We start from the raw sequence: 24,619 nt of genomic DNA on the forward strand, positions 1-24,619 counted from the left end.
TCTCAGCTCAAGACTTCGAGTCGGCCGCGGGATTGTCCGATTTTGGAATTGGAAAAAAAAAAAAGTTTTGCCTAAACCTTCCACCATGAAGAGGCTCACTCCGGTTCTGCTGCAGCACTGCAGAGACCATGGAGGGGTCCAGACGCATGTAGGTGACACAGCCTGGCTCCAGGCTCCTGTGCTCTGCTACCGGACACACGGTCAGACAGTGAAGGACTGCATATGGTTCACTCAGGTTAGCTATACGCTGGACCATGAGTGGAGTCACATCTTTGATTTTTCATGTTCTCATGTTCAATGATTCGTGGCATCAGTCAACAAGCATGGCTAACTTAAATCCCTCTTTCTCCACCTCACTCCCTGACTCTCTCTCTCTCTCTCACACACACACACACACACACACACACACACACACACACACACACACACACACTTTCACCCACATGTAAGCTACGCTACTCGATTCTTGAGGTTTTTCTGATTCTAAAAGTTTTTTTTTTTTTTTTTAAACTTTTTCTGATGCATAATATGTTTTACTTGGACCGTTTTGCAGTTTTAATAAATAAGACATTTATTGCCCCAGGGCCAAATTTTATATTTACATTTATTTGAGCAATTTTAGGTTGACCATGCAATGTTTATCTGTTGTTATTTTGTTGTTATTTCATCTTTAGATCTACAGACAACTCATAATCCTGCAGCAGCATCTTGACCCGTCTTTTACCACCCTGCGTTATTTCGCCCTCTTAATGGGCTTCATGTCGGTGGAGCAAAAATGACATGTGATCGCTCGAGTCTAACATCCCTGAAATCTGAAGTTTCACTCATGCAGGGGAACTTCAGTCTGATGTCGGCGGCTATAGCGTGTGGTTTTCTCATGCAGAGCCATGTCAGTGGCTCCTCCGCTCTGCAGGACCCTTCTGTTTTTACAAAGCCGCAATTCACAGATTCATTCATAGATAGATCCTTATTGTCCCTCCCTAACATGCACAGAGAGAGAGAGAGAGAGAGAGAGAGAGAGAGAGAGAGAGAGAGAGAGAGAGAGAGAGAGAGAGAGAGAGGGAGAGAGAGAGAGAAAGAGGGAGAGAGAGAGAGAGAGATCAAATATTATAGAGAACACGTGTAAAGCATTAATTTAGGGCCAATAAAAATGAGCAGGAAAATAAATGACTGATAAAACAAGTGGTTGGTAATACATTTATAGTCTGCTAATCACGCAAAAGTCCTGCCTAATTCTCCTCAAGTGTCTCTAAACCTTTTTTTTACATTAATATTTTCGGCCAAAATATTATGAGCTTTGTGGTGACCTTTGGGAAGAGGTGGATGACAGGCAAATACTTTACAGCTGAGAGATTAAACATAAAAACGTCCTGACAGCTTTTATCGGCCTCCGTGTATTTAATTGTCTCAAAGATCAATGCAAAGTGCTGACCCTAACGCGGCCTGTGTCTGTCAGCATTACCCATAACTTGGTTTTCCAAACAGGGGGAGAGCAGCAAATATAATTTTGAGTGCACTGCACAGGGCGTGCGATACAGATTGATTGAATAGCCGGACCCTTTAGGAAATTGGAGGGCTTTTTTTTACTCTTTAATCCAAATTGTGGTGAAAGTTGTTTAATTCTTTTCCGCGTATCCTGTCTATTGTTATTCTATAGAAGTTACAGTCTGCTGGTTTCCAATCCGCGCTGGAATTTAACCCTGAAATGCCAGCAGCAATATAATGGCTTGTCTCTGCTCCCAGTATGGCCCCTCCAGCAGCCGTGCTGGGGCCAGACAGCCTGCCATCCCCGGGCTCCCTTATCAACCTCGGGGCTTATAGCCTATACCATAAAGTACCATTAATCAGGGAAACATCACGCCAGACATGGCGGCTTGTGTGGTGGGCAAGTCTAGTCAAAGCTCCTCACAAATAAGTTGCGTGGTTCTGCACACGTTATTTCTCATGTTACATATACCTACAATAAGCTGATAATTTTCTGTTCTGTGCCATGGTGCGTCTATTGTTCTCAACAGCGACTTAACCTTACACTCTCTCATATTGGCTATATATATATGCTAGCATATACGTAAAATGTATTGACTTTTAGTTGTTCTGACAGCTATTCCTCTTACATTTACTGTAGGATTAATATAGCTCTTCATAAGGAAGTAATGCTGATTAGTTTGACACTCGGGTCATCTCTTTACAGAAGCCTCTTTAACTGCGTGCACACCCATACGGTTGTTTGTTTTATCGGCTACCCCAAGCTTGAACGTCCCTTTTTCCAAGTTGCTGTGCCTATAACGCTGTGGAGGCCAGTGTGTTACAGCTGCTGAGATCTGTCTGTACCCCAATGTAAGCACAGCGTTAAGACCGAGAGGGCTTGCACAGTCTCATGTGTAGTGGTTGGAGAGGCTGCATGCGTAAATGTCTGTGGTTCGCCTCTTTGTTATTATTGCAGGCCTACCACCACCTCTTTTCGGCTCGCATCCGTCACGTTGTGCTGGGAATTCCTCCCTTCTATGGGAATTTAACCCCATAGACGATTTAACGTAAATAGGCCATAGTTTGGAAGTTACCGTGCATGTTCCCTAAAGCACAGAGTCGCCTGTGCACTCTGCAGCTTAGGCCTACTAGTTCTGCCTGCAATGTGGGTCAACACTATCGTAAGACTGGGGTCTATTTCCTCTCAGTTTAATCAATTTAAAATGTAAACTGAAACATTCTTGCCTCGTGACAAAGTAGTAAATCTTGATTATTTCATTATATGCTGGATAGAGCTAATTTTCCTAAGAAATTTTCCGACACTTGAATTTACAAGAGAATACTCATGTTGAACTGGCTGTATAATTGCATATAAAGCGCTGAGCATTTTTTAATAACAAAAAGGACAAGACATACACGGAAGACCAGGGAAACATGAATCTTAATTATTAATTAATATGAGCTGTGACTCAAAATAAAAGAGAAAAGGAAAAGACAAAATCCCATAAAAACAACAACATGGCTCTGCTTTGCTTTCCTGTGCAACGCCGTGACAACAACGCAAGTCCCAGAACAGTTTCTCCATCATTAAAGCTCATTGAGTTCTCCCTCCAAAATAAATGGTGATTGTCCAACTCAAAAAGAAAGAGAAACATAGTCTGATGTACACTCAGTCGCGTTTAATGAATGCTTCATAATAAAAAATAAAAAAGAAAGGGAAAGTGCTTCAGAAATCCACCGTTCAAGTTTCCATTTCGAGTGCAGTTGTCCTATATATTCACAACAAAGTCAATATACAAAAAAACCCCAGAAAAATTCACAAAAATAAATACTCAGTTTTATATAAACAACCAGTGACTTCAAATTCCGTGTCAAAAACCTGACCTCAAGTATTGTATCCAAAAAGCTAAGTAAATGAGTGAATGAGAGAGGGGTGGAGAGGGGGTGAGGAGTTATGCAGCCTCTAGCTGCTGCACGATGCAATTGTTTACATTGATAGCGTCACTGTCAGAGAGCTATTTGTCTTAACGGTGGAAGGGCCCTCCCAACAGGCCATTACCACCATCTCCGTCCCTCAGCCATGCATTGTGAATACTGCGCTGCGTGAGAATAGGCTGGTGCTTCAGGGGGGTAAACCCGCAGCTCTGGGTGCATGCTATCCCTCTTCGTCCTATGCCGTGCAGCCTACGCTTTTGACATGCGGATTAGAGGTTGAAAGCTTCCCTCTTGCAACACAGCAACCCCTCCTCATCCCATCCAGCCCCCTCTGTTTTACCCCGACTACTCATAGGTCCTGCAGACTGCGACATATAGGGATCATGTCATAGATTAAAAAATAGCTATTTTAGTTGGGAGGCGAGGGAATAAGTTCAAGTTTGTATTGTTGTCTTAACAGGAGCCTGGAAATAGGGCCCATGGTGAGTGGGGCTTCATGGCTGCAGAGTGGTGCTTTAATCACATGGCTAAACATCTACCACATGTATTCACACTGATTTAGGCAGGGTGAAACAGAGTTTTTGTACATTTTTTTTTTTTACATTCACCCATTAAATGGTTTCTACAATCCTCTGAATGAATGCACCCTTTGCTGCTGCTGTGCTTGTGAGACGGCTGACATCATTCATAGGCTTTGGGTTTGTTGTGATCAGGCTCACCATAAGCTGGGCCTCTCTTTGTCGCAGACAGAAAAGCCTGCCAATTAGAGCGCGTCCTGGACTGCCTTTGAAACATCTACAAATGCACCTACCAATATCTGGCCTACATTTAGTCGCACCTTCAACCAGTTCAATTGATTCATATTTTTAGTATAATGTTTTGGTGGCATCGATGCATACATTTAAGTCACATGATGCTATTGACTGTGTGGTCAAATGAAACAGGTCTGGAATACATTCACTGGGCGGCCATGTTTCAAAGGCTACATTAAATATGTTGGTGTGGTGTGACAAATAAAGGAGGCAAAAATTTCAACTTGTCAAAAATAGATACTTTTTGATAACCTGATTGCATTTTCGGTGTCAAAGAGAGGACGATAGCCGGTAAACTGCAGGATTAAATACAACCGACAACCGACAGTTTGGTCTCTAAGTTGAAGATTTTTTTTCCAGGTCGGTTTGAAAAAACGGGCTTCAACTAAAAATAGGGCTAATGGACAATAACTGCTTAACTGCCACAACCGTATTGGTAAATTATAATGCACATCGGAATTTTAAACTGCGATGTGCTCCTTATGTTTTTAATGTAAACATAGAGTAGTTACAAACTACTCACCAATGTGGGTCAATCCCAAATCCAATACAAATAGTGATCAAATTACCTCCATGTGGGCTGTGTGTCCATATCAAAATTAACCAGAGGTAAAGAAAGCCTCATCTGTAGCTTTTGTCTTTCAGCATCTCTCAGACACCACTTTAAAGGCTAGTGGAAAACCCTAAAGCTGAAACAAGACCCCCATCAGTATCAAAGTGCAATGCATTTAAGCCTATCAGTTGTGCTTTGTCGCATTGTCTTAAGTAGCCACCGGGCTAGAGGGTATTGCTGAATGTTGTTTTGGTGTTCCCCCCCCACTGTGACCGCTGAATCCCACAACATCAAGCCTATGTCTTGTACATTGTCATTCTCCCTGTGTTTTACATTTCCCACTCTTGACCAATGTCCATGTACTAGGCCTGCAAAACGCAAACACAGATTCACCTTGGCAAATCGATGTGATATGCTCAGGAAATCTGTGGACGAGAGGATCTGGGGGGACATAAGCACTTAAATCCAGCCTAACGTGAGACCTAACGGCGTGCTATGAAGGCCTGAGCCCTCTTCTTTTGATTGTCTGTACATAAGGCCTGTGTTGTGTCTGGGCCTGTGTCTGTGCACGGTTAAACATTTGCAAACCAGGAAATACTCTGGAGGAATAAAAACAAGACTGAACACCAGATCACAGGCACTCTAGAAAAACCCCACAACCACGAGGATTCAGTTTCTGTCAATTCTAGTAAAGGCCTGGGAACATGTATAGATAGACATTTATAAGACCATTTTTGATAGGCTTATTCACTGGAATTGAACAATTGGGCAGGGAGCAGTATGGCCAGACGTATGAGCATGAAAGTCATAAAGAAAACACAGCTTTGAAATATAAAATACACCAAGTTGCACAGAAGGGGAAACCCTGATTTTTGATTTACCAAGTCAAACTTGCCCTCAGTCCCAGCTAAACCAAGAGTAGCCTCATTCCAAAGAATGCTGTGATTTTTACCCCTCTCTTCTCTCAGACAAAGCACAAACCACTGGAACCCTGGCAGCATACAATCCAACAGGTCGAGCATATAAAGGCGAAGAAGAAACAATCGAGTTAAGGAAAAAGTCAAGTAAACACACTTTTGAAAACCCCATGTAGCCTATTGCTTAAGATAGATAGCTTATTTAAAGACAAGTTTTTGTTTGTTTGTTTTCAGCATAAATCCATGAGCGGTGTCTCACAGTCCTGTGGGCGTTTTCAGGTTCTCCAAAGGGGATCTTGCGCGTCTCGGAGGATATTTCCTTGAACAAACTTCAAAACGACGAGGAATGTAAATCCATTCAATGAAACCGGCGGAAAAAAATAATTGCGACAAAGTTGCAGGCCATTTGGTGCGTGCATGTTAAGACTCAGGCTACGATTGGGTTGGACAGAGAGATGGTGGAGGCTTTTGTTTTTGCAATAAAAACACTTCAGTATTTCCTGGTTCTCTGAGCGTGTGGGGGAGGGAGAGGCTGGCCGCCTGGCTGCCATCGCCACACGGGGTGGGACAGAGGGGGAGGCCCGGGGGCCCTCAGCGAGTTCAGGGAGTAAGCAGGGCACAAATCCCCGTCGCTGCCAACAACCAGCGACGGTGGAGACGGGAAATTTGCCATCAGGCTGAAAGGCTTCTTTGCAGGCGATGCTACATTGCTCACACTGCTGCGTTTGCGTCTGATTGGTAAATCCTCAGTACATCCCTCAAAACCTGCAGGACGAAAAGAAGAGGCAGCCTTGTCGACCCTGGGCACGTTTTGTTTTGTTTGCGTCCTGGAAACTCTAGGTTTTCTCCCCAGTACCAGAGTCCGGCAGTTTTTGTTCCTGTGCTCCCCCTCCTCGGTGCAGAAGGTGTCCTGGGTGCCCCTGCATTCCTGAGGGCCACAGGGGGACTTGGGGGCCACGTCAATGCTCTTATCAACGGCTTTAGCCCCGTTGGTAAAACCGTCTGCTTGCTTGATGTCTCCGCAGGGATATTGGCTACTACTGCTATCTGCCTTGTCTCCTTTACATTTAACCGCAGAGGCCTGGCTCTGGTATTCATATTCATCACAGCTTTCCTCCACTTTAATTTTCACATTATGGAGGTTGAAGGGGGGAGTTCTGGCTGTCCTGTCGCTGTCAGTGTGGGGTGTTTCGGTCACAGAGGGCTCCTCAGCCTCGGTTTTTATCTTTTTAAGCGGACTGGGCAGTTTTGGGGTGGTGGTTTTAGCCTCTCTCTTGTCAGTACATTTGGGGAGCTTGGTGTCTTTGTCGTGGTCACAGTGTGTGCTTAGTCCCGGGAGGCATTTGTTGGGATGCCCCGGTGTTCTGCGTAGGGAAAACGCCTTATTCCTGTTGGCTCCGGGTGAGTAAGGGGCCACATCATCCACGGGATCAGCCTGATTTGGATCACCGTACACATCGGACACATTTTCCCTTTTTGACTCAGTGAAAAAGCTCTCTCGAACAACAGTGGAGATAAATTTAGTTGGCTGTGGTCCGGTGTTATTTCTTGTTTCACTGCATGTTAAGTCACATTTCTGACGGTTTTCTTGCCTACTGTAATCCCCCCCATGGAAAGCGCCGACATGGCCCAGTGCCCTGTGTTGTTTTTCTTGTTGCTGGTGGTGGTTGTAGTGAAACGTGGGCTGTAAAAGCAAAGGTGCCTTACTAGTGTTGAGAGTTTTGGTGATGGACCCGACCCGGGCCCGTCTGAACCGGATGCTCTGAACCGAAACCCGACTGGAGACCGAGCTTGAGTCGGACTGAGAGGAGCTCTCCTCCTCCTCTGAGCTGACCTCTGAACTCTCAGACTGGGTGTCATCCTCATCCTCCTCCTCTTCCTCATCCGAGCTCCCAGAGGTGGTAGTGGAGAATCCCGACCCAAAATCTGAGTCGTGGTTCGCCCGGTCAGAGTAGGTGCTGGACTCGGTGTCGCTGCTGTAGCTCTCCGGGAAACTCGGCTGGTGGTGATGATGGTGATGGTGATGTTGGTGATGATGGTGAGGTCTGGGGTCCAGGTAGAAATCTGGACTTATGTGAAAAGCGCCCAGAGTCGTCCCGTGATTACCGGATGATTTAGGCTGCAGGAGCAGCACCGGTGGTACGTGGTGGTGCGCGTGCCTGCTCCTGCTCCAGGAGTGCCTCGCGCTGTCCCTGCCGCCGCCCCCCTCGCGCCTCCTCTTCCTTTTGTGAAGTAGGTCGCCGGCTGAGCGCGAGAGCCTGGACTGAGCAGCTATGGCGGACTGAAGTACCACCGGCTGCCGGCTCGCCGCGCTCCGCAAAAACGAGTGTCTCTGGCTTAAAGTCACGCGGTTCCCCGATATCTGAGCCGTTTCATAGTTTTTAAAGTGTTTGTAACTGGACTTTGTCGCTGAACGGTAATCCCGTCCCTGGGGTTTGTGGTAAAATTGAGGTAGTTTGGAGTCGGGAAGGCAAGGAGTCAGCTCTCTTCTCCTGCCGGTTTTGTTGTGAAGTGCCAGAGTCTGCGGGACGCCGTGCAAACTAAACCAAACTTTTTCCTTCCACAGCCCGGCGTCCGCACGGAGGAGCCCCCGGGACGCGTCCTCCGCCCCGGGGGAACCCACTGCCTTCGCCTTCCTTTTGTTGGACTTCAACACCCGCTCCGTTTTGCAGGAGAAATACAGAGCCTCAACGTCCTCCCGCGATATGAGAGTGCATTTGGCGGCGTGGAAAGCGATAGAGTTTATTGCTTTGAGCTTCCGCAGTTCCTTCAGGTCGCAGTGGTGCTTCTTCACCTTTAGATGGTCCATCCGCTTGTGCACGGTGGTCCGGGGGATATTCTTCAGCAGGTCGGTGAAGACCTGAGACAAGGCAAACATTTGCTTGCCTTTGATGAGCAGGTATCCCAATCTCACTCCCTGCATTTCCTCAAAGCCACACTCCAGGTCTCCCATGTTTTATGTATCCGCTCCAATGTATTAATCCATGTATTCCTCTCTCAGTATTTTGTGGAACAGTCAATCAATTGCATGGGGTCGCAACTCAAGGCATCCTGCTCATGCCCTCAAGCCGTCCACACTGCTGCTGCTGCGTCATGAGATTGCAAACTTTGACATACAGAGTTAAATGGTGCTGCTGGTGTTGAATGGGTTGAATGAGCCGACAGCATCCACTCCTCGCTTCTGGCCCCGGTCCGGCATGGTGGAGGAATGCGACGGATGCATCCACCAAGCCGGGGCTGCTGCTACCTGCCTCTGCCGGCTCCACTCCCCTCTGGTCGGCAGCAGGACAAGGGGTAGGTGTACACCACTGCCACAGCCAGAGGGATAAAATAGCGGAGAGAGAGAGGGAGAGGGAGAGAGAGAGAGAGAGAGAGAGAGAGAGAGAGAGAGAGAGGGAGAGAGAGAGAGGGTTGTGAGAGTGGAGGGGAGGGAGAGAGGGAGGGAGGGGGAGAGTCAGAAAGAGAGAGAGAGACAGAATAAGAGCTAAAATGCAGCTGCTATTCTGGCTGCTGGGTGAGCCACAAATAAAATGACAGAGAGGGGAGGTGCGCCAGACTGGAGACACCTTCATCAATTAATGCCCTCGGAGTCGACGCCCATTGGACGCCGCTGACAGGTGATGCAATAGAAATGGATATTCCACCCCCAACCCTTTTTTTACTCCTCACTCCCACTCCCCACCATTACCATAGTTTACAATGTCTCCTTAGTCTTCGTTGTCTGAGTAAATAATATAGGCTAGTTATGACAAGTTTATAATTCAATAAGCGATCGAGAGCTGCTGCTAAATATTAAACCCAACAAATCTAAAACTACGTGCATATTACCAATGGCAATAGGTAACCGACGCTTGCTAAGTGTTATAACACTGGAATGCAATAGAAGTGTGCTATTCCCCTTCAGTCCACATCAAAATACATAGGTTTCCGTATTATGTTACAATCGGCTGTCTGTTGGCAAAATGATCCTGCACACCCGTTGCTTATTTCAAACGATTTAATAATGTAATCTAGATTAAACAGAGACATTTGCTTTTTGCACCTGGAGCCATGCTTTTTGCACGCACGGGCAGTATTGCCCTGACCAAAGCTCAACTCATCTTCTTTTATCGGCTCCAGCTTTTCCTCATGATTTTTCCTCCATGGTATAGACCTGACCTACTTTTACGTTGGCTATACGATAATGCTTCAGCTTGCAGACGCCTGCTAATTTGTTTGGCTACATAGTAACAAATGAATCGGCATTTCTGTGGAACAATATTTTAGGAATTTTCGCCTTTCCCTCCTACAACCGTCCTGCACATTGCATGTGTGTGTGTGTGTGTGTGTGTGTGTGTGTGATGACTAAAGAAATTAGCTGTATAGCAGGCCATATGCTGTTACATTACTGCTAATGCACGCAGTTGTTATTTCTATTGGAATGGCATTTTCCTCAGCTACAGAAAAAAAAAAACAAAAAAAAAAAAAAAAAAAAAACGCGTGATCTGCGTGTGGTAGTCCTGATATTCCCATAGAATCAGAAGGGCCACGCTTGACCGGCAAATCCCTGTTAAATTGTTGCCCAGTTTTCACCATGGTAAAACACAGGCGACATGAACAGTGAGTGGACAGGGTAAATGTGCACAGTCAGGGTTGCTTTTCCCAGAGCATTTTCTCACCATAATGCAGAACTACCCGCATTTTCTAAAATTATGTATAAAAACATATTGTATTCTAAACAGGTGATCTCGAAGCGATAATTCTGAAATATATATTTTATAGTATATTTGGAAAATTTTATTTAGGATGCATTTATATATAGGCTAAAGTACTAACGACAAGCACACTTTGGATTGTAGGGTGAGAAGAACTCTACGAGGAGAACATAATTTGGGATTATTGTGCGCAACATTGTATATATAAATTGTAGCCTATTTACACAAACAAATTGTAGTTTTTCTGGAAATAATGCCCTTTTACGTGTGCTCTTTACATACATTTTTTACACATGTTCACCTTTACTCTGCGCGTTACGTACAGATATTGTGTGAAGACTCTCCCCAAAATGCCCAAACCGCTGCTATGACTTCTGTCAAGTAGGATACACACACGCACGCGCAGCCATGGGGCGCGCGCGCGCGCGCACACACACACACAAATGCTCGCACGCACGACACACACACATGCACGTGCGCACATATACATACATACATACACACCGACTCAGACGCACAGATAGGAGAGGGGAAACGCGGGTTGAAGCCACCGCCCACAGCGTTGCCCGGATAACGTGACCATGTTGTGTATTATTGGCTAATTGTTTAAATTACCGGCAGGTCTACAAAAAGGTGTCGGGCAGGATTTTGTATTTCCCCCTCGGTGAGGTGTTCCAGCAGTCCCTATATGCTCCGTCTTTGTCTTAAAGGCTGAGGTGAATCCCTTGTGGACCGGTCCTGACGGGCAGGGCTGCGCGTGACAGGGCCAAACTCAAGGCTGTGCATACTCATCACCAGCATTTCAAAGATATTTGCTTATTTACAGGGTCTTTACTGTGCTTTGAGTCGCTTTGATGTTACCTTGATGTTACATCAAAACAGCGTGTTCTGTATGGAAGTATAGTCTATTACTGCTGGTTGAACTCCAGAAATGATTTTTATTATCCCCGCAGAAGCTTTGACATACTCTATTATGGAGTGGGTGGCCTAATTATTAATCGGCTAACCTTATTTATCATGGACGTGAGCCAGCAATACATACATACATACATAGCCTACATAAATAAATAAATAAATAAATAAATAAACAAACAAACTCTCTGAAAATGGGTGGAAGTATATGCTGTATTAAAAACTGCAATAGTGGAAAAAATACAGGCAATAAAATTATTTACACAGTATGGCCGAGGAGCTCACACAACACACGCGTGTGCCGAGTTGAGTGCCTCGTGTCAACCATGGCTGTAAAAAACGTTGTGTGCGTGCGCGCGCGTCCCAGTATATTCATTTAGCCTGCAGCCTATATGCTGCTCTGTGTACTAAACAATACTTAGAGCACTGGGTTTGTTGTTTGTTGCACTGAGGTCACTGGGCGGAAATAGCGTATTCCTATGGCACAGACTGCTATTGTAGCCTTAGTAATGTTTCTAATGTACAGTTAATAGTATGGAGGCGCTTATTTTGTCTATTAACCACACCTTAACTTCCACGATACTCGAGTCATACGCCTACCACAATAATTACATGATTAGGTACAAGTTTACAGACGCTGTTGTTTTACGCATAAGTTTATTTACTGTCTCATCCAGGCTTGCAAGCTGAAGCACACCCTGAGAGGCCGAGTGCGAGCAGAGACCAGGGTGCGTGAGTGCGTTTCACATTTTTGCTTACTCCACACCAATTCGTGTGCATAGACTTGCATGTATGTCATCGCATGTGTCTTGCAGTTTCCCCACTGAATCTGTAGCGACTTACGGTCCTGTGAGTTCTCGCTCTGGTTGCAGAAAAAAAAAGTCGCTTGTCGCTTGCTGATTTCATATGACAACATAAATACATGTCGCATGCAGAGTTTCTCGGCTGCAGTAGAGTGAAGTGAGAGGAGGGGCAGCTCGTTGAAGCCCGGATCCCCAGGGGAATAACTCACATCCCAGAGTTACGGCACCATGCTCGGCCAAAGAGCCACGGAGGAACAGAAGTCAGTGGTTGTTTGATGCACACACAGGTCTGTCCTGCACCGTTTCAGGAACGTGGTTTTCTCTTCTGTTTCCCCGCTCCAATACACTACTTACTTATTGCATGGTCACATATTCAGTGGTGAAGACCTGAATCCCTTTAATTGACCCAAATAAAATATGCTTACTGTGCGTCCAGATGGGCATCCGGATCATGTAGGCTTTGCTTCGAAAATAATTGCCCTAACAAAAATATTAATTTGCATTCACTCTCACGCGACGAACAAAAACTGTATAATTGTCCAACTGTATACTACAACTGGAAACTTTAATTGTCTTAAATTTATTAATTTACAGTGGAAATACTTAGCAAAATTAAAGCGTTGCCTCATAGGTCTCAAAATTATATTGACCAAAGCTGTTGATGATGAACGATGCGAAGTCTTCAGATAAAATGTCAGTGTTAAAGTTACTATGTATTGTTTATTTACCCACACGCACTTACACGCACGCGCGCGCGCGCGCACACAGTTAATTCTGTAGACACTAAATGTAATTACATCTATATATACACACATACACACACACCATTCAGATTTGAACTGGTGGTGTGATATGGTTTATTTTTCCTCGATATTTAAACGTGAATATGAAGATGAACAGCCTGACCAAAAAAAAAAAAAAAAAAAGCTCCTGTTTTATTTGTCTCGTTGCTGTCATTCTGAAGGGCTCTGTCAACATATCTGAGTAGTTTCTACATCACCGGTGCTTCAGACATGAGAACAGCCTCATGTTGGCCCCGTGATCATGCTCTTTGAATTATAGCTTTCAGTGCTGCGGGTTAAAGTTTGAATTAAGGTTGCTTTTCTAGGAATGCCCCTGAAAAAAATCCTTAAAGCAAACAATTTTATCTTAAAATTAATTAGGCTAATCAAAAACATGTACAAATATGTTTGTGTTATTTCCAATAACGTATAGAGATAGTTTGCCATGCAGATTTGTGGCGCACCAGATGCCACTGGGCACCTATTCCCCACTGCTCCTCTGTGAATATCGGCCGGGCTGGAGGGGGGAGAGGGATCTACGAGGGGCAGGCTTCTTCCAGCAGCCCGCCCTGGGCTGGTCATGCGGGGGAAATGCTTTGCACGACCAAACCGGCGTCCTCCTCTCCCAGAGGCGGACATTCCGTCACTTCTGCACATAGACTATATTTGTGATACGCCTTGAATACGGGGATGTAAAAGGGGGTAAGAGACTCACTTTACCCACCTTCGTCTCTGAGGAATGTAGTTCACCCTGACCCAATGATCTAAGTTCATACAGGCATAAACTGTTAACAAACATGAAGATGATGTTTTCACTACCTAAAATAAAATATAAATTGATACTGAAAATACATTTGGTAGTAGATTTGTCGGTGTGTGTGTGGTGTGTGTTGGCTTTATGGCGATTCCTTTCTGAAGTAGAGGGTTTTACCCACTTTTTTTATTTTCCACTACATCACTGGTGAAAATGTATTCATGGAGGACATGGACGGATTGCAGTGAGTCGGTAAGGGCGCGTGCGCGCGCGCGCGCACACGCACACACACACACACACACACACACACACACACACACACACACACACACACACACACTTTCCCTTTCATTTTTCCCCTTTAAATTAAATTTAATATGTTCTGACTAGTTTAATTTAAGGGTAAAATTATATCCAGGTAATTAAATTACGTTGCTTAAGTTTATTCTAGCAATGGAATGTGTCATGCAATTTGAAGTAGCTGATTAAACTATAGGAAGTGAAGGAAAGACACGGATTTTAAGACGTAGCCCAGACAGAAGCCAAAACACACAACCCAACATGATCCACATGTGGAAACTAGCTCACTGGCCTGGTTTACCAGCAGACCTAACTAGTTCATATGGTTCATTTCTTACATGGTACTAACGGTGAGAAAGGGGCGAGTGTTAATAATAATTTGAGGTGGAGCTATCTACCCACAAAAAGCTCTCTAGTGTAGTAAGCAGAACCTCTCAGCCCCTCGCAGTTTTCTTACACGCAGCAAACCAAACGTCCTGCAGCTCCGAGTCATTTGTTTTGCATTGAGTTTTATGGAGACACTTGGTCAAGGAGGCGCAGGCACTTGTAAGAGTATAGACTTTTTATGACACAAACCCACTGCCCCATGCCAAAACAATGAATTCCACTCCACCCCCCACCACCCCCACCCGGAGACTGTGATTTTACATGCAATCTGAGCCTGAAGTGTGTGTGGACAGTGGTGGGGGGAGGGACTCTCTTCACCTTTCACCCCGCCATGTTGGGACTATTTGTATTTTCATGGGCCCCTGTGTTACTCGCAAACCGGAGAGAAGACTGGATTTTAATCGATGGGTAAATATCGAGGTTTTAGAGCAGGTTACAAGCAGGGGAAAAAACATTAAGCGCTTGGGAAGATTTGCATGGGTTCATTCATCTGGCCGTTCAGGTTTTGAACCTCTCCATGTTCGGCTGCGAGTGGAAAACACCGAAACTGTCAGCTCATCAGCTGATTACTATTCAAACAACACAAAATCGACTCGTCTACTGGCACGATTGGATTTCAACAACAGTCTATCTCGAATGATCAACTAGTAGCTTTGCAGGTCACGTTTTGTCTACAGCAGCCATGTTATGAACCCGTTTTATATTTTGTTATTGTAGGCCTACTTACTCAGCAAAGCCCTTAGAAAGCTATCACACATCGCAGGCAACACTGTGACGACAGAAAAAGCTACAATCCTCTAATAAAACAGCATACTGCATGTTATAAAGATACTATGTTGAACATAGTATCATAGTATGTTGGAACATAGTATGTTCCAACAAATACATCAACAAAACTCTAGTGATAGCATCGGCGAAAAAAACTCCCATGAAATGCTTTCAGAGGGCTAGAAACTCTCTTCTGAGAATCACACTATAGGTCCCTATAGGGATATTATAGCTTTGCCACTGGATATAAAAATACCATAAACACAATAAAGTCACTATAACTATAACCTACTATTGAGTGCCACAAAAACATAATAAGTCCCTACAGTAAAATTGTGGGAATATTATGTTGATTTTTTTTTCTTCGACATGCAGCTCCAAAAATTAATCCGAAAAAATGAGCTGATGGATTAGCAACAATGTGGCAAGTAATTCTGAAAGGCTCAAAATAAAATTTTCAGCGTTTCCTTTTAACTATAAAGGCTGTCTGCAGGCCCAGCTGAATTTAGCAAAGCCTTTCTCTGTCGTTACACGGAATTTTATCTTAACTATATAACATACTAGCAATCACAGAGCCTGTTAACCTACTGCTAGAGAGAGAGGGTGGGGTGGGGGTGGGGGTCCATCCAGCTAATCACTAATTACGTACCGTGTAATTATATATTCACATTGTTTGAAATAAGACATTTGACTTTGACGGGATGGAGAACAAGACTCCCTAACTGTACCTCTCTCTCTCTCTCTCTGTGTGTGTGTGTGTGTGTCTGAGAGAGAGAGAGAGAGAGAGAGAGAGAGAGAGAGAGAGAGAGAGAGAGAGAGAGAGAGAGACACTACTCTAATCATCAAATGCCAGATCTCTGCTTTTAACAGAAACTAGGTTGCGTGTTATCGTTACCATTTGCGAGCACAGGACAACCACTCGTTGCTTTTTTCTGAGCAGCAATATTTTCTTTGTTTCAATTTAACTGTTGAAGCATATGGGTGATGAGATTCATATGGCGCATAGCGTAAAATGAATCAAATTTGTTACACAAAACAAGCCCGTAGCCTACGTTTCTGTCCGTCTTAACCTAAGTCTTCTGCAACATTTATATTTATCTTCCAGCAAGGTCAATACACCACAGATAGCTCATATCCCCTAACACACCCTGACATGGATGAGAAATGCTCGTTAATATGTATAAAAGCAAATAGACGATATATCCTATCTATGCATGGGAACATTCCCGGCTTCAAAATAAAACTCCTATTTAGCTGTCACTAGTCATTTGTTGTAGCTTATGGGCTCAATCTGTGAAAACATTCCTCCCAGTCTAATGCTTTACTTTTCTATAGATTACAGCCACGTTTTGGCCAAAGTGCAATGTCCAAGAACTCAATTCTGGTTTCACACATCTTTTTAATGAGCATCCCTTACACTGTCATTTTCACAATTTAAAAAAAAAAAAAAAAAAAAAAAAAAAAAAAAATCTCTCAAACAAACATGCAGCAATATAGATGGAGGTAGGTAGAGCGGTAACAATGGGTTAAATAAAATAGTGTAACACACAATCAAGCACATTTGATATTTGTGTTAAATGTCTCGATACCATCCCATTAAACACTGGAAGACGTGGGAGCTGCCTTTCCTCTGGCACTTGCTGCTTTGCCCCGAGTTGTCTTTCCTACACACTGGTTTTCCTTTGCCATGCTCCTCTCTCTGCACGAACTGAGGACAAGACTTGAGTCAGCCCATACAAACTGAATCACTGTTAACTATTTTTCTGTCTCTGACTGTTAAATGGAGACTATAAAGAAGACAAGAACATGAGGTAATGTTATAGGTGTGAATGAGCATAAATAGAATATAACACAAATGTTTTCAAGACTTATGGGTGAAAAGGTGTTTGTTGGAAAGCAACCTAAATCCTTGGATTCATTTTCCTTGTGTGTTACTTCACAATCCTTTTTAATTCCCTATATTTTTAAAATCAATAAAAGATGAAATACCACAGCCACACATTTATTTCAAGGACATCGCCCCAATCTTCTGTCCATCCACACACTGCTTATTCTCACCCGTGTGTGCTTATCCGACTTTCCTACATCAGTGGAGGCTATAACAACGGTAAAGCAGGTAAAACAGGTTACCTATTGTGCATAGTGAAGAGGCAAAAATCTTGGAAACCCTGTGTGATTGGGTGTGAAACAGAGTCGACGGCCCATGATATCAACTCTTGGCTACAGAATTTATTTGCATTGCTTGCATATCCTGATGCAGTACTTTTCCTCATGTACAAATTCTGGACTCTGTCTTTACTGACAATGTATGCACTTTATGTGGCAAATGAACAGTATACCTATGGAGCCAAGCAGCTGCCCTCTCAGTTTTTAAAAACAGAGCCAGGGCTATATGCACAAGGATTCAGAGATCCTGATCCACACATTTTAAAAACAAATCTGGGACATTATATAACATTATAACATCTAAAAGGTTGGTATTGTTCATAGAATACTGTAAATTATATAAAATCTGAGACTGCTAGATGTGCATTTAGGGATGCACTGTCCTCAGGAAAATCTCTCTTGACAACCTGAGGAACATTATACAGGCTATGTGCAGACTTTGACTTAATCAAGTGCAAGTTGTAAAAATCATTTGCCATTTTCAGTGTTTCAGTAGCTATATGGGCCCCTCCACTGCTGCTGCCCCCTCCTTCGCCTCCCTTTGTTCTCTCCAGCTCTAATAGGTTTTCCCCTGCCACACACAATTCACTTTTTTCCTTTTCCCCAGCTCTCCGTTCCCCCCCTTTTAGTGCAGTGCCCAGTGTCGACTGGAGCATTTGAGCAATTTGAAATTAAAGCAAACAATGGGCAGGCACTCCCAGGGACCTCTCGCTCACCATATTACACGGAGGACGCTCGTGTGCTCTTGCGCATTATTGGCAAGTCATTACGTTTCTCTGGAAACCGAGAGCGGGAGCTTGCTCAGAGGAATTGGTGATGCAAGCAGCAGCTGAGTGCTTGGAATAGCCTGTGTGTGTGTGTGTGTGTGTGTGTGTGTGTGTGCGTGTGTGTGTGTTCAGGAGCATCCTTAGCAACAACAAGAGGATGGTGTCAAATCAAAACTAGATACTGAAAGGTTTGATTTGTGGCTTGAAAATGAGATTTTCAAACAAACATCCATATAATATTTTAGAGTTAAAGGAATCATTCTCACAATAAAAGCTTTTCAAAATGCCGTATCATTAAAATGTGAATAAGGTCTACTCTGTCTGTCAGGTTTTCCCAACCCCTTGGTCAAGACACCACGTGGGGTCATAAACAATTCTTAGTCATGTTAAAATGACTTAAATATGACGACATACCAGTTATTTCTTTTGGACTGTTCAGAAGTGGCTCAGAGACAACAACGCAGTGTTTCTACACAGTGTATGAAACAAAATAAATGATCTATCTATCTACCTATATCTATATATATGTACATATCATCCAGTAATTTTGTGTAATTTGCAGGAATTCTCCTACAGGGTCAGCTGCCAGAGAAGGTTTGGGAAGTCCTGCTCTATATGATAGCCCACTTAAGCTCTATTGAAACTGTGAGTAAATCACTGCATCCAGATCCACAACCTAAATTATCTTAAATGTCCTCTATTATTTCATCACTGCCTAATCACTGCAAATGACACAACCAAAAACCATGCATTCATCAGAAATCAAGCCGCTGGATGGCATTAGTTTTTATTTTTTGCTTGTTTAATTTCATTCTAAAATGAAATGACAAAACTCTTCCATGCAAAACAAACCATCTAGTTGTACTCCATTTTAAAGCTGTAAAAAAATTGTTAATGTTTGAGTAATTCGTAATGGTTTGAGTAAAACAGGAGGGGGTGTTTCAAGAAGCAGAATGCGGGTAAGTGGTGTGTGTGAGTGCATGTGTATGTGTATGTGTGTGTGTATGTGTGTGTGTGTGTGGTGGGTCATGTACATGGAATTGTGGTGGGCCTGTTCTTGTCTCCAAATTGGATACTGGTCATTATCATGTTGCCACATCAAAGCATTATATATACATAGATAGATAGATAGATAGATAGATAGATAGATAGATATAAAATAAAAAAAAATAAAAAAACAACTTAATGATCACTTAGGTTGTCATCTGGCAAAAATCCTATTTTACAAACACAGCCCAACTTTTTTTTTTAAGAAGCACAGAGCCAATACAAACAGGTTAAATAAATCAAACAGCTGGAAAGCATTCAGCAAGGTAAATGATTAAATCTGCACTTACAAGTTCCAGTATTATATTAAGTGCCTTTGAAGCATTTTTTATTTATTATTATTTTTTTTTTTTAACCCATGTATAAAACTATAAAACGTGTCTCTGGGCTCAATGCAGTACAATCAAGTCCAAACCAAGACAGACTTTAAAATCCTGACCTGCACACGTCTATTTAACTTGTACCTCAACACTCCCAGTCACACACAGCTTATTTGGAGTGTTGCTCCACTTTGGTGTATCTTTAGTATGGGTTATTTTGCCACATTTTCCTCTGCCTACCTCCATGTTGCTGCAACGTTGACAGCCAACTGAGCACACCGAGTGAAACAGCCTCATGGTGCTGCAAAACTTTCAAAGCATCTCGGCCATGTGCTACCAAAATGGAACAGGCGCTCTCCGGGGGAACCAATCACACCCGCCTTTTACTTCCTGTCAGAGGCACGCACACACGCACACGCGCCTTACGTACTACGCACTTCCTGTTCCCGACCGAGGTCCCCTTCTTCTTCTTCTCGCTCGCGCCGTGAAGTGGATGTTTTGGTGAAAAATAGGCTGTCGAAAAGAAATGTAAACACGACTAAAACATGACATTTCGACCGAGTGGAACCTAAAGCGGCGTGGCAGGGGAGCGAGGGGCGCCTTCTGCAAAGGTTTCGGCTCATCTTCGTCGTACTCCGCATGTCCGCTTTCTTCGTAGATGGTCTCCGGCGAGCGGTGTCTGGCAGCGGACGACGAATTCTTGGCGAATAACATGAAGGAGATGATTGGAGGCTGCTGCGTTTGCTCCGACGAGAGAGGCTGGGCAGAAAACCCGCTGGTATACTGCGATGGACACGGTTGCAACGTCGCCGTGCACCAAGGTAAAAACAAACATAAATAAACACAAAAAACTCACCACGGAAAAAGTGTTAGCTAGGCTAGTTAGCCGCTAGCTTGCAAGGTAGCCAGCATTATCTGGTTGCAAGGTTATGGAAGCGCTTCGCCTCCGTCTGCTCTCACCAAGGCCAAGCCGAGGTCAGGCTTAACTCGGGCAGCGGAGCAGCTCGTCTCTGTAGCCTGATATGCAGCGGGCCATTTGTACACATATATTTATTTATTTTTTCACTTGACTTAAAATGACAGGACTGCGTGTTAGCTTCACGTTGTAGGTAGGAATGAATTCAGTGATACTCAAAGTTCATCCAGGTGACGTCCAGTGTTTACAGGCGAAAATAGCTGCTTATGTGTCCGTCACCATTACATGAGCTAACCTGCTGTTTCAATAGAAGTCAGCAGTTTTGATCCTCTGTAATTGTACGTTACAGTGCTTGTACCTGCAGTAGTATTGTTTTGTTTACATGGCCTTATGTTGTTGCCAGTCACAGTGAGTGCACTGTTGAATCAGCAAACCTGTCATGCAGGGGCATGTTCCCCATGGCCTAAACCTGCGTGTAGTATTTAACCAAAAAAGGCAACAACAGAAAAAAAAAAAACACATTATAAAACGTGAATCAATAGCACTGAGGTTAAGGTTAACGTTGATGATGCAGTTTTTTTACTTTTTACTTTTTACTTTAAGTAGTGTGGCTTTTATGCTGAATTCTTATTTAAGTGTAGGAAATACAAGTTGTGCAAAAACGTGAATTGTGAATTGAACAGCATTAATCTCACAGCTTGTCAGGCAACATGACTTTGTATTGAACACTGCATACATTTTATGCAGTGAAATCAATGCTAGAACAAGTAAGAGAGCTATAAAGTTGTCATTATGGGACTGTGATACTAATATCAAACACACACTACACATATTTCATAGTAGACTATTATTATACTGCACTGGACATAGATAGTGTGCTATAACCTGTTACCGGTTATTACTTTAGGTCATTTGTGCTGTGTGTATGATGACCTCAATAACATTTGGGTGTTGTGTTCTCAAATATCTGGATTATATCTGATTATTCCACTGGATTATAGCTTCTGGTCAGATCAGAGATAATCTGAAAGTGTGTAGACGTACGTTGTACAGGGTAGTGGAACTATATTTAGGACAGCACTGAATGTAGTGCACTTTTTTTCCCAGCAAAGCTAAGCCAGTCTTTTCAAGCATCAAGGGCAGTTCAGGTTAAGCCCAACTTCTGCAAAGCTGCACTAAAATGCTTCTGTGAGGAGCTTCAGCGAAGGTGTTTTGGAGTAATCATGGCTTGCAGAGGCTCACAGAGGAGTTGATGTGCACACCCCAAAGCACACCTGCATATTGAACACATCTGCAGTCCCGTGCATCAAACAGACCAACTATATTCCTTTCTTGCCAGAATAATAGGGCATTTCTCTTAATGTTGTCAGCACTGTACCAAACATGCAAACTGAAAGAACCAAACCATATATAATTCATAAGTTGAGCTCATTTTTAGTGCGTCAGTCACTCTATATGCGTTTATATTATCCCCACCGTAACATTCAGCTATTGTTGTTCCCAACTTGGCACTTTTTCTTGATCTTCATAGAAATTTGCAGGAGATGTCATAATCAGTACTGTTTGAACACAGCCTCTCTGTATGGTTGAAGAAGCTTTGCAAGATAACAAAACCCCATGCCATGATCCATTAAATTCATTAGCAGTTAGGCTGTATTATTATGGTATCTTTAAAATATTCAGTATTTTTAATCTCCTTAAAGCTAGGGTTTGTTGAAGGAAATAATTATTTTGCTTTTTTCAATGTTGCCCATAAATATGTGACATTTAACAATGTATTATCAATGGTCCTGCTCTGTCCTATGTGCATAAAACAGTTTCTAAACATGGGGAACCATGTTAGCTGGCAAAAACAATCTATCTAATTCTAAACCATGTTTACTCTTGCATTCAAGACGATTTGTGTAAAAATGTTCTCTTCCATTGTGTTCGAAGAAGGAGTAAATACAAATGAACCAGTGTGATATTTGTAAACAGGTTTGGCAGGATTGCTGTGTGGCTGGCTGTGCCAGTGTGGTTTCTTTATCTTTGAATGTGAATGCATGTTGTGGAAAAATGTTTTTTTTTGTTGGGGTTTGTGAAGGCTGACTCTACTTTGTCTTGTTTTTCCTTTTTCTCTCGCCTCTATTTCTCTCTCTGCAGCCTGCTATGGCATCGTGCAGGTGCCCACTGGTCCATGGTTCTGCAGAAAGTGTGAATCTCAGGAGAGAGCAGCACGAGTGGTGAGTCAAACAGTTCCTCCATTCATCAACTGTGCATAAACCTCTGGCACAAAAGACCAGGCGCTGACTGCCTGATAAGGACAGTGGATGTCCAAAACATATTATTGAACAGTGCGCGGTTAAAATTGCAACATGACAACAGAAGCTGATGAGATGTTGTATCAGCAGTGCCTTTGTTACAAGTTCTTGTTACAAGCAGCAAGTAATTCCAAAACAATTCTTTAGATGTTGAATGATGTGGCGTTGCAGCAAAGCGAATATGGGACATTTTAGCAGGTCAAAACTATTTTATGGAATTGGTCGGCAAGACCCACTTGTGGAAGCCCTATCATGTGTTGTCCGTTATAATCACTATGTTCCATGCACACATGAAACCAGATTATTTTTAGAACTGGGTGAAGGTAGGATGTCTGATTATTCAGACTCCCCAATTGATGTGTGCAAGGAATAATCGGGTTCCTCCTAAACCCCCAATGTCCCTCGGACTGTTAGTGCTGCTGTCAGTGGTGCTGCAGTGTGTGCTGGGCCACTGGAAAGCACCGGACAACCGGCTTCTTGCTGTGAGGATTTCCTCGAGCTTTGCCACTCTGCTGCAGAGGGTTAAAGCAGGCAGCAGCAGATATGTTTTTTTGATTCGTTATATCATTGTCTATGATATAAAATTATTAAGCATTCTTCAACACTAATGTCAAACAGATGGTAATGTTTTTCTTTTCGTGAGCGTTGTGCAATGTATGTTTGTTGTGTCAGTTTCTTCTTCCAATAATTGGGTTTCTGCAGCAGAAATTTACCTGTGTTAACTGGGTTCCTCTTAAAGGCCCTATGCTGTACACTTTTCCAGGGTTTTATTTTAACTGTTGATATCACTGCAAGATGTATTTGTGGTTTTGAATACCTGTGGACCGCTAAATATAGTTTAACAGCTCCTCTCTCTTGCCTTTTTCCCGGAGCTCGGGCAGCACGGTTCATTTAGCCAATCAGAGGAGAGAATCAGCATATCTCCACTGATTGGCTGACTGTTTTCTGAGTGACTTATGGTCAGGCCAATCTCAGGAAAATAACTGAAACCTACGCTGCTAAACAGTGCTAACCGGTAAACAGGAATTATCATCTTATCTAGATCTATAAGATTGTCATGGCTACTGCTGAGCCTGCTGTTGTAGGACCGTACGTGTTTGAGCCCGATTCAGATCCCGAGTCACAAACTGCAGGAGACACCAAACCACCTCAAATCCGTTTATTACAGGATGTTCCAGAATGGTAGATTATGTTTGTTAAATATGTTGTAACGTTAACAAGCAGATGTCACAGTACGGAGTAACGCTAATCAAAATAACAATAATGTCTGGTAAAAGGTAACATGTTTTTGCAAAATGAATGTGATAACTCCATTGACGTAACGACAGTCTTAGTCACTATCCACTCAATAAGATGCAAGGTTACTCTGTATTCAGTACTCTACCTACTTGAAAATTTAGCAAACACCGATGGTTCAAAGTCTGGCGTTTTTAGTTATAACGAACATTTGTGTGTCAGCTTGTTGCCTGGGGAGCAGAGGCGGGCTGTGGGCGGAGTCACCGTCTTAATGACATCGTGAAGTAACGGAAGTGCAATCCACTCGTTTTACAGGGAGAGTTTCAAAAAACGGGCTGTGTGCACTTCTCCATTTATCACAGGTTTAATGCATGGGACAGTATTTATGTGGCCCCGAGACCTTCCCTATCACGCAGAAACAACGAAAATTGCATTTTTCATGCCATGGGGCCTTTAATTTTTTGACCCAATTACGGTAACTGTGTTACTTGTTTCCATGGCAGTTTAGAAATAAGGTAACTGCTGTACAAAGGGGAATGACCTATTTACTAAAATGCATGTAAACACACTGAATGACAGTTTGTGCTGAAAGTGATTTGTGTATTTGTGAATCTGTGTTGTTTTTTTGGGCAGTTAGAATGATTTCATGGACACTTAGTAAAGCAGACAGATTTAGGTAAATAATTATTTACAAATAATTTTTAAGTAATTATTATAACCACAAAGTTACAAGCAGAGAATTGTCCAAAATGTCTTGGTAAACTGAAGCATTAAGATTTCCCT

General features: G+C 43.2%; 2 protein-coding genes across 5 annotated transcripts in view; one reads left to right on the forward strand and one right to left on the reverse strand.

Moving 5' to 3' along the window:
* Positions 1-3,207: 3,207 nt before the first annotated feature.
* skida1 (SKI/DACH domain containing 1) lies at positions 3,208-8,637 on the reverse strand. Its single transcript, XM_030078787.1, has one exon. It carries the CDS (start codon positions 8,635-8,637, stop codon positions 6,175-6,177), a length of 2,463 nt encoding a protein of 820 aa, XP_029934647.1. The 3' UTR covers positions 3,208-6,174.
* Positions 8,638-19,806: 11,169 nt separating this feature from the next.
* Positions 19,807-24,619, forward strand: part of mllt10 (MLLT10 histone lysine methyltransferase DOT1L cofactor) — a 51,852-nt gene continuing 47,039 nt past the window's right edge. For all 4 annotated transcript variants that reach the window (XM_030078962.1, XM_030078963.1, XM_030078964.1 and 1 more), the window contains exons 1-2: positions 19,807-20,205; positions 22,443-22,522. In XM_030078962.1, coding sequence (XP_029934822.1) covers positions 20,043-20,205; positions 22,443-22,522 — 243 coding nt within the window. In that variant the 5' untranslated portion in view covers positions 19,807-20,042. The remainder of the gene's footprint in view (positions 20,206-22,442; positions 22,523-24,619) is intronic.

This window comes from Myripristis murdjan, chromosome 20 (genome assembly GCF_902150065.1).
Source record: "Myripristis murdjan chromosome 20, fMyrMur1.1, whole genome shotgun sequence".
Classification (NCBI taxonomy): domain Eukaryota; kingdom Metazoa; phylum Chordata; class Actinopteri; order Holocentriformes; family Holocentridae; genus Myripristis; species Myripristis murdjan.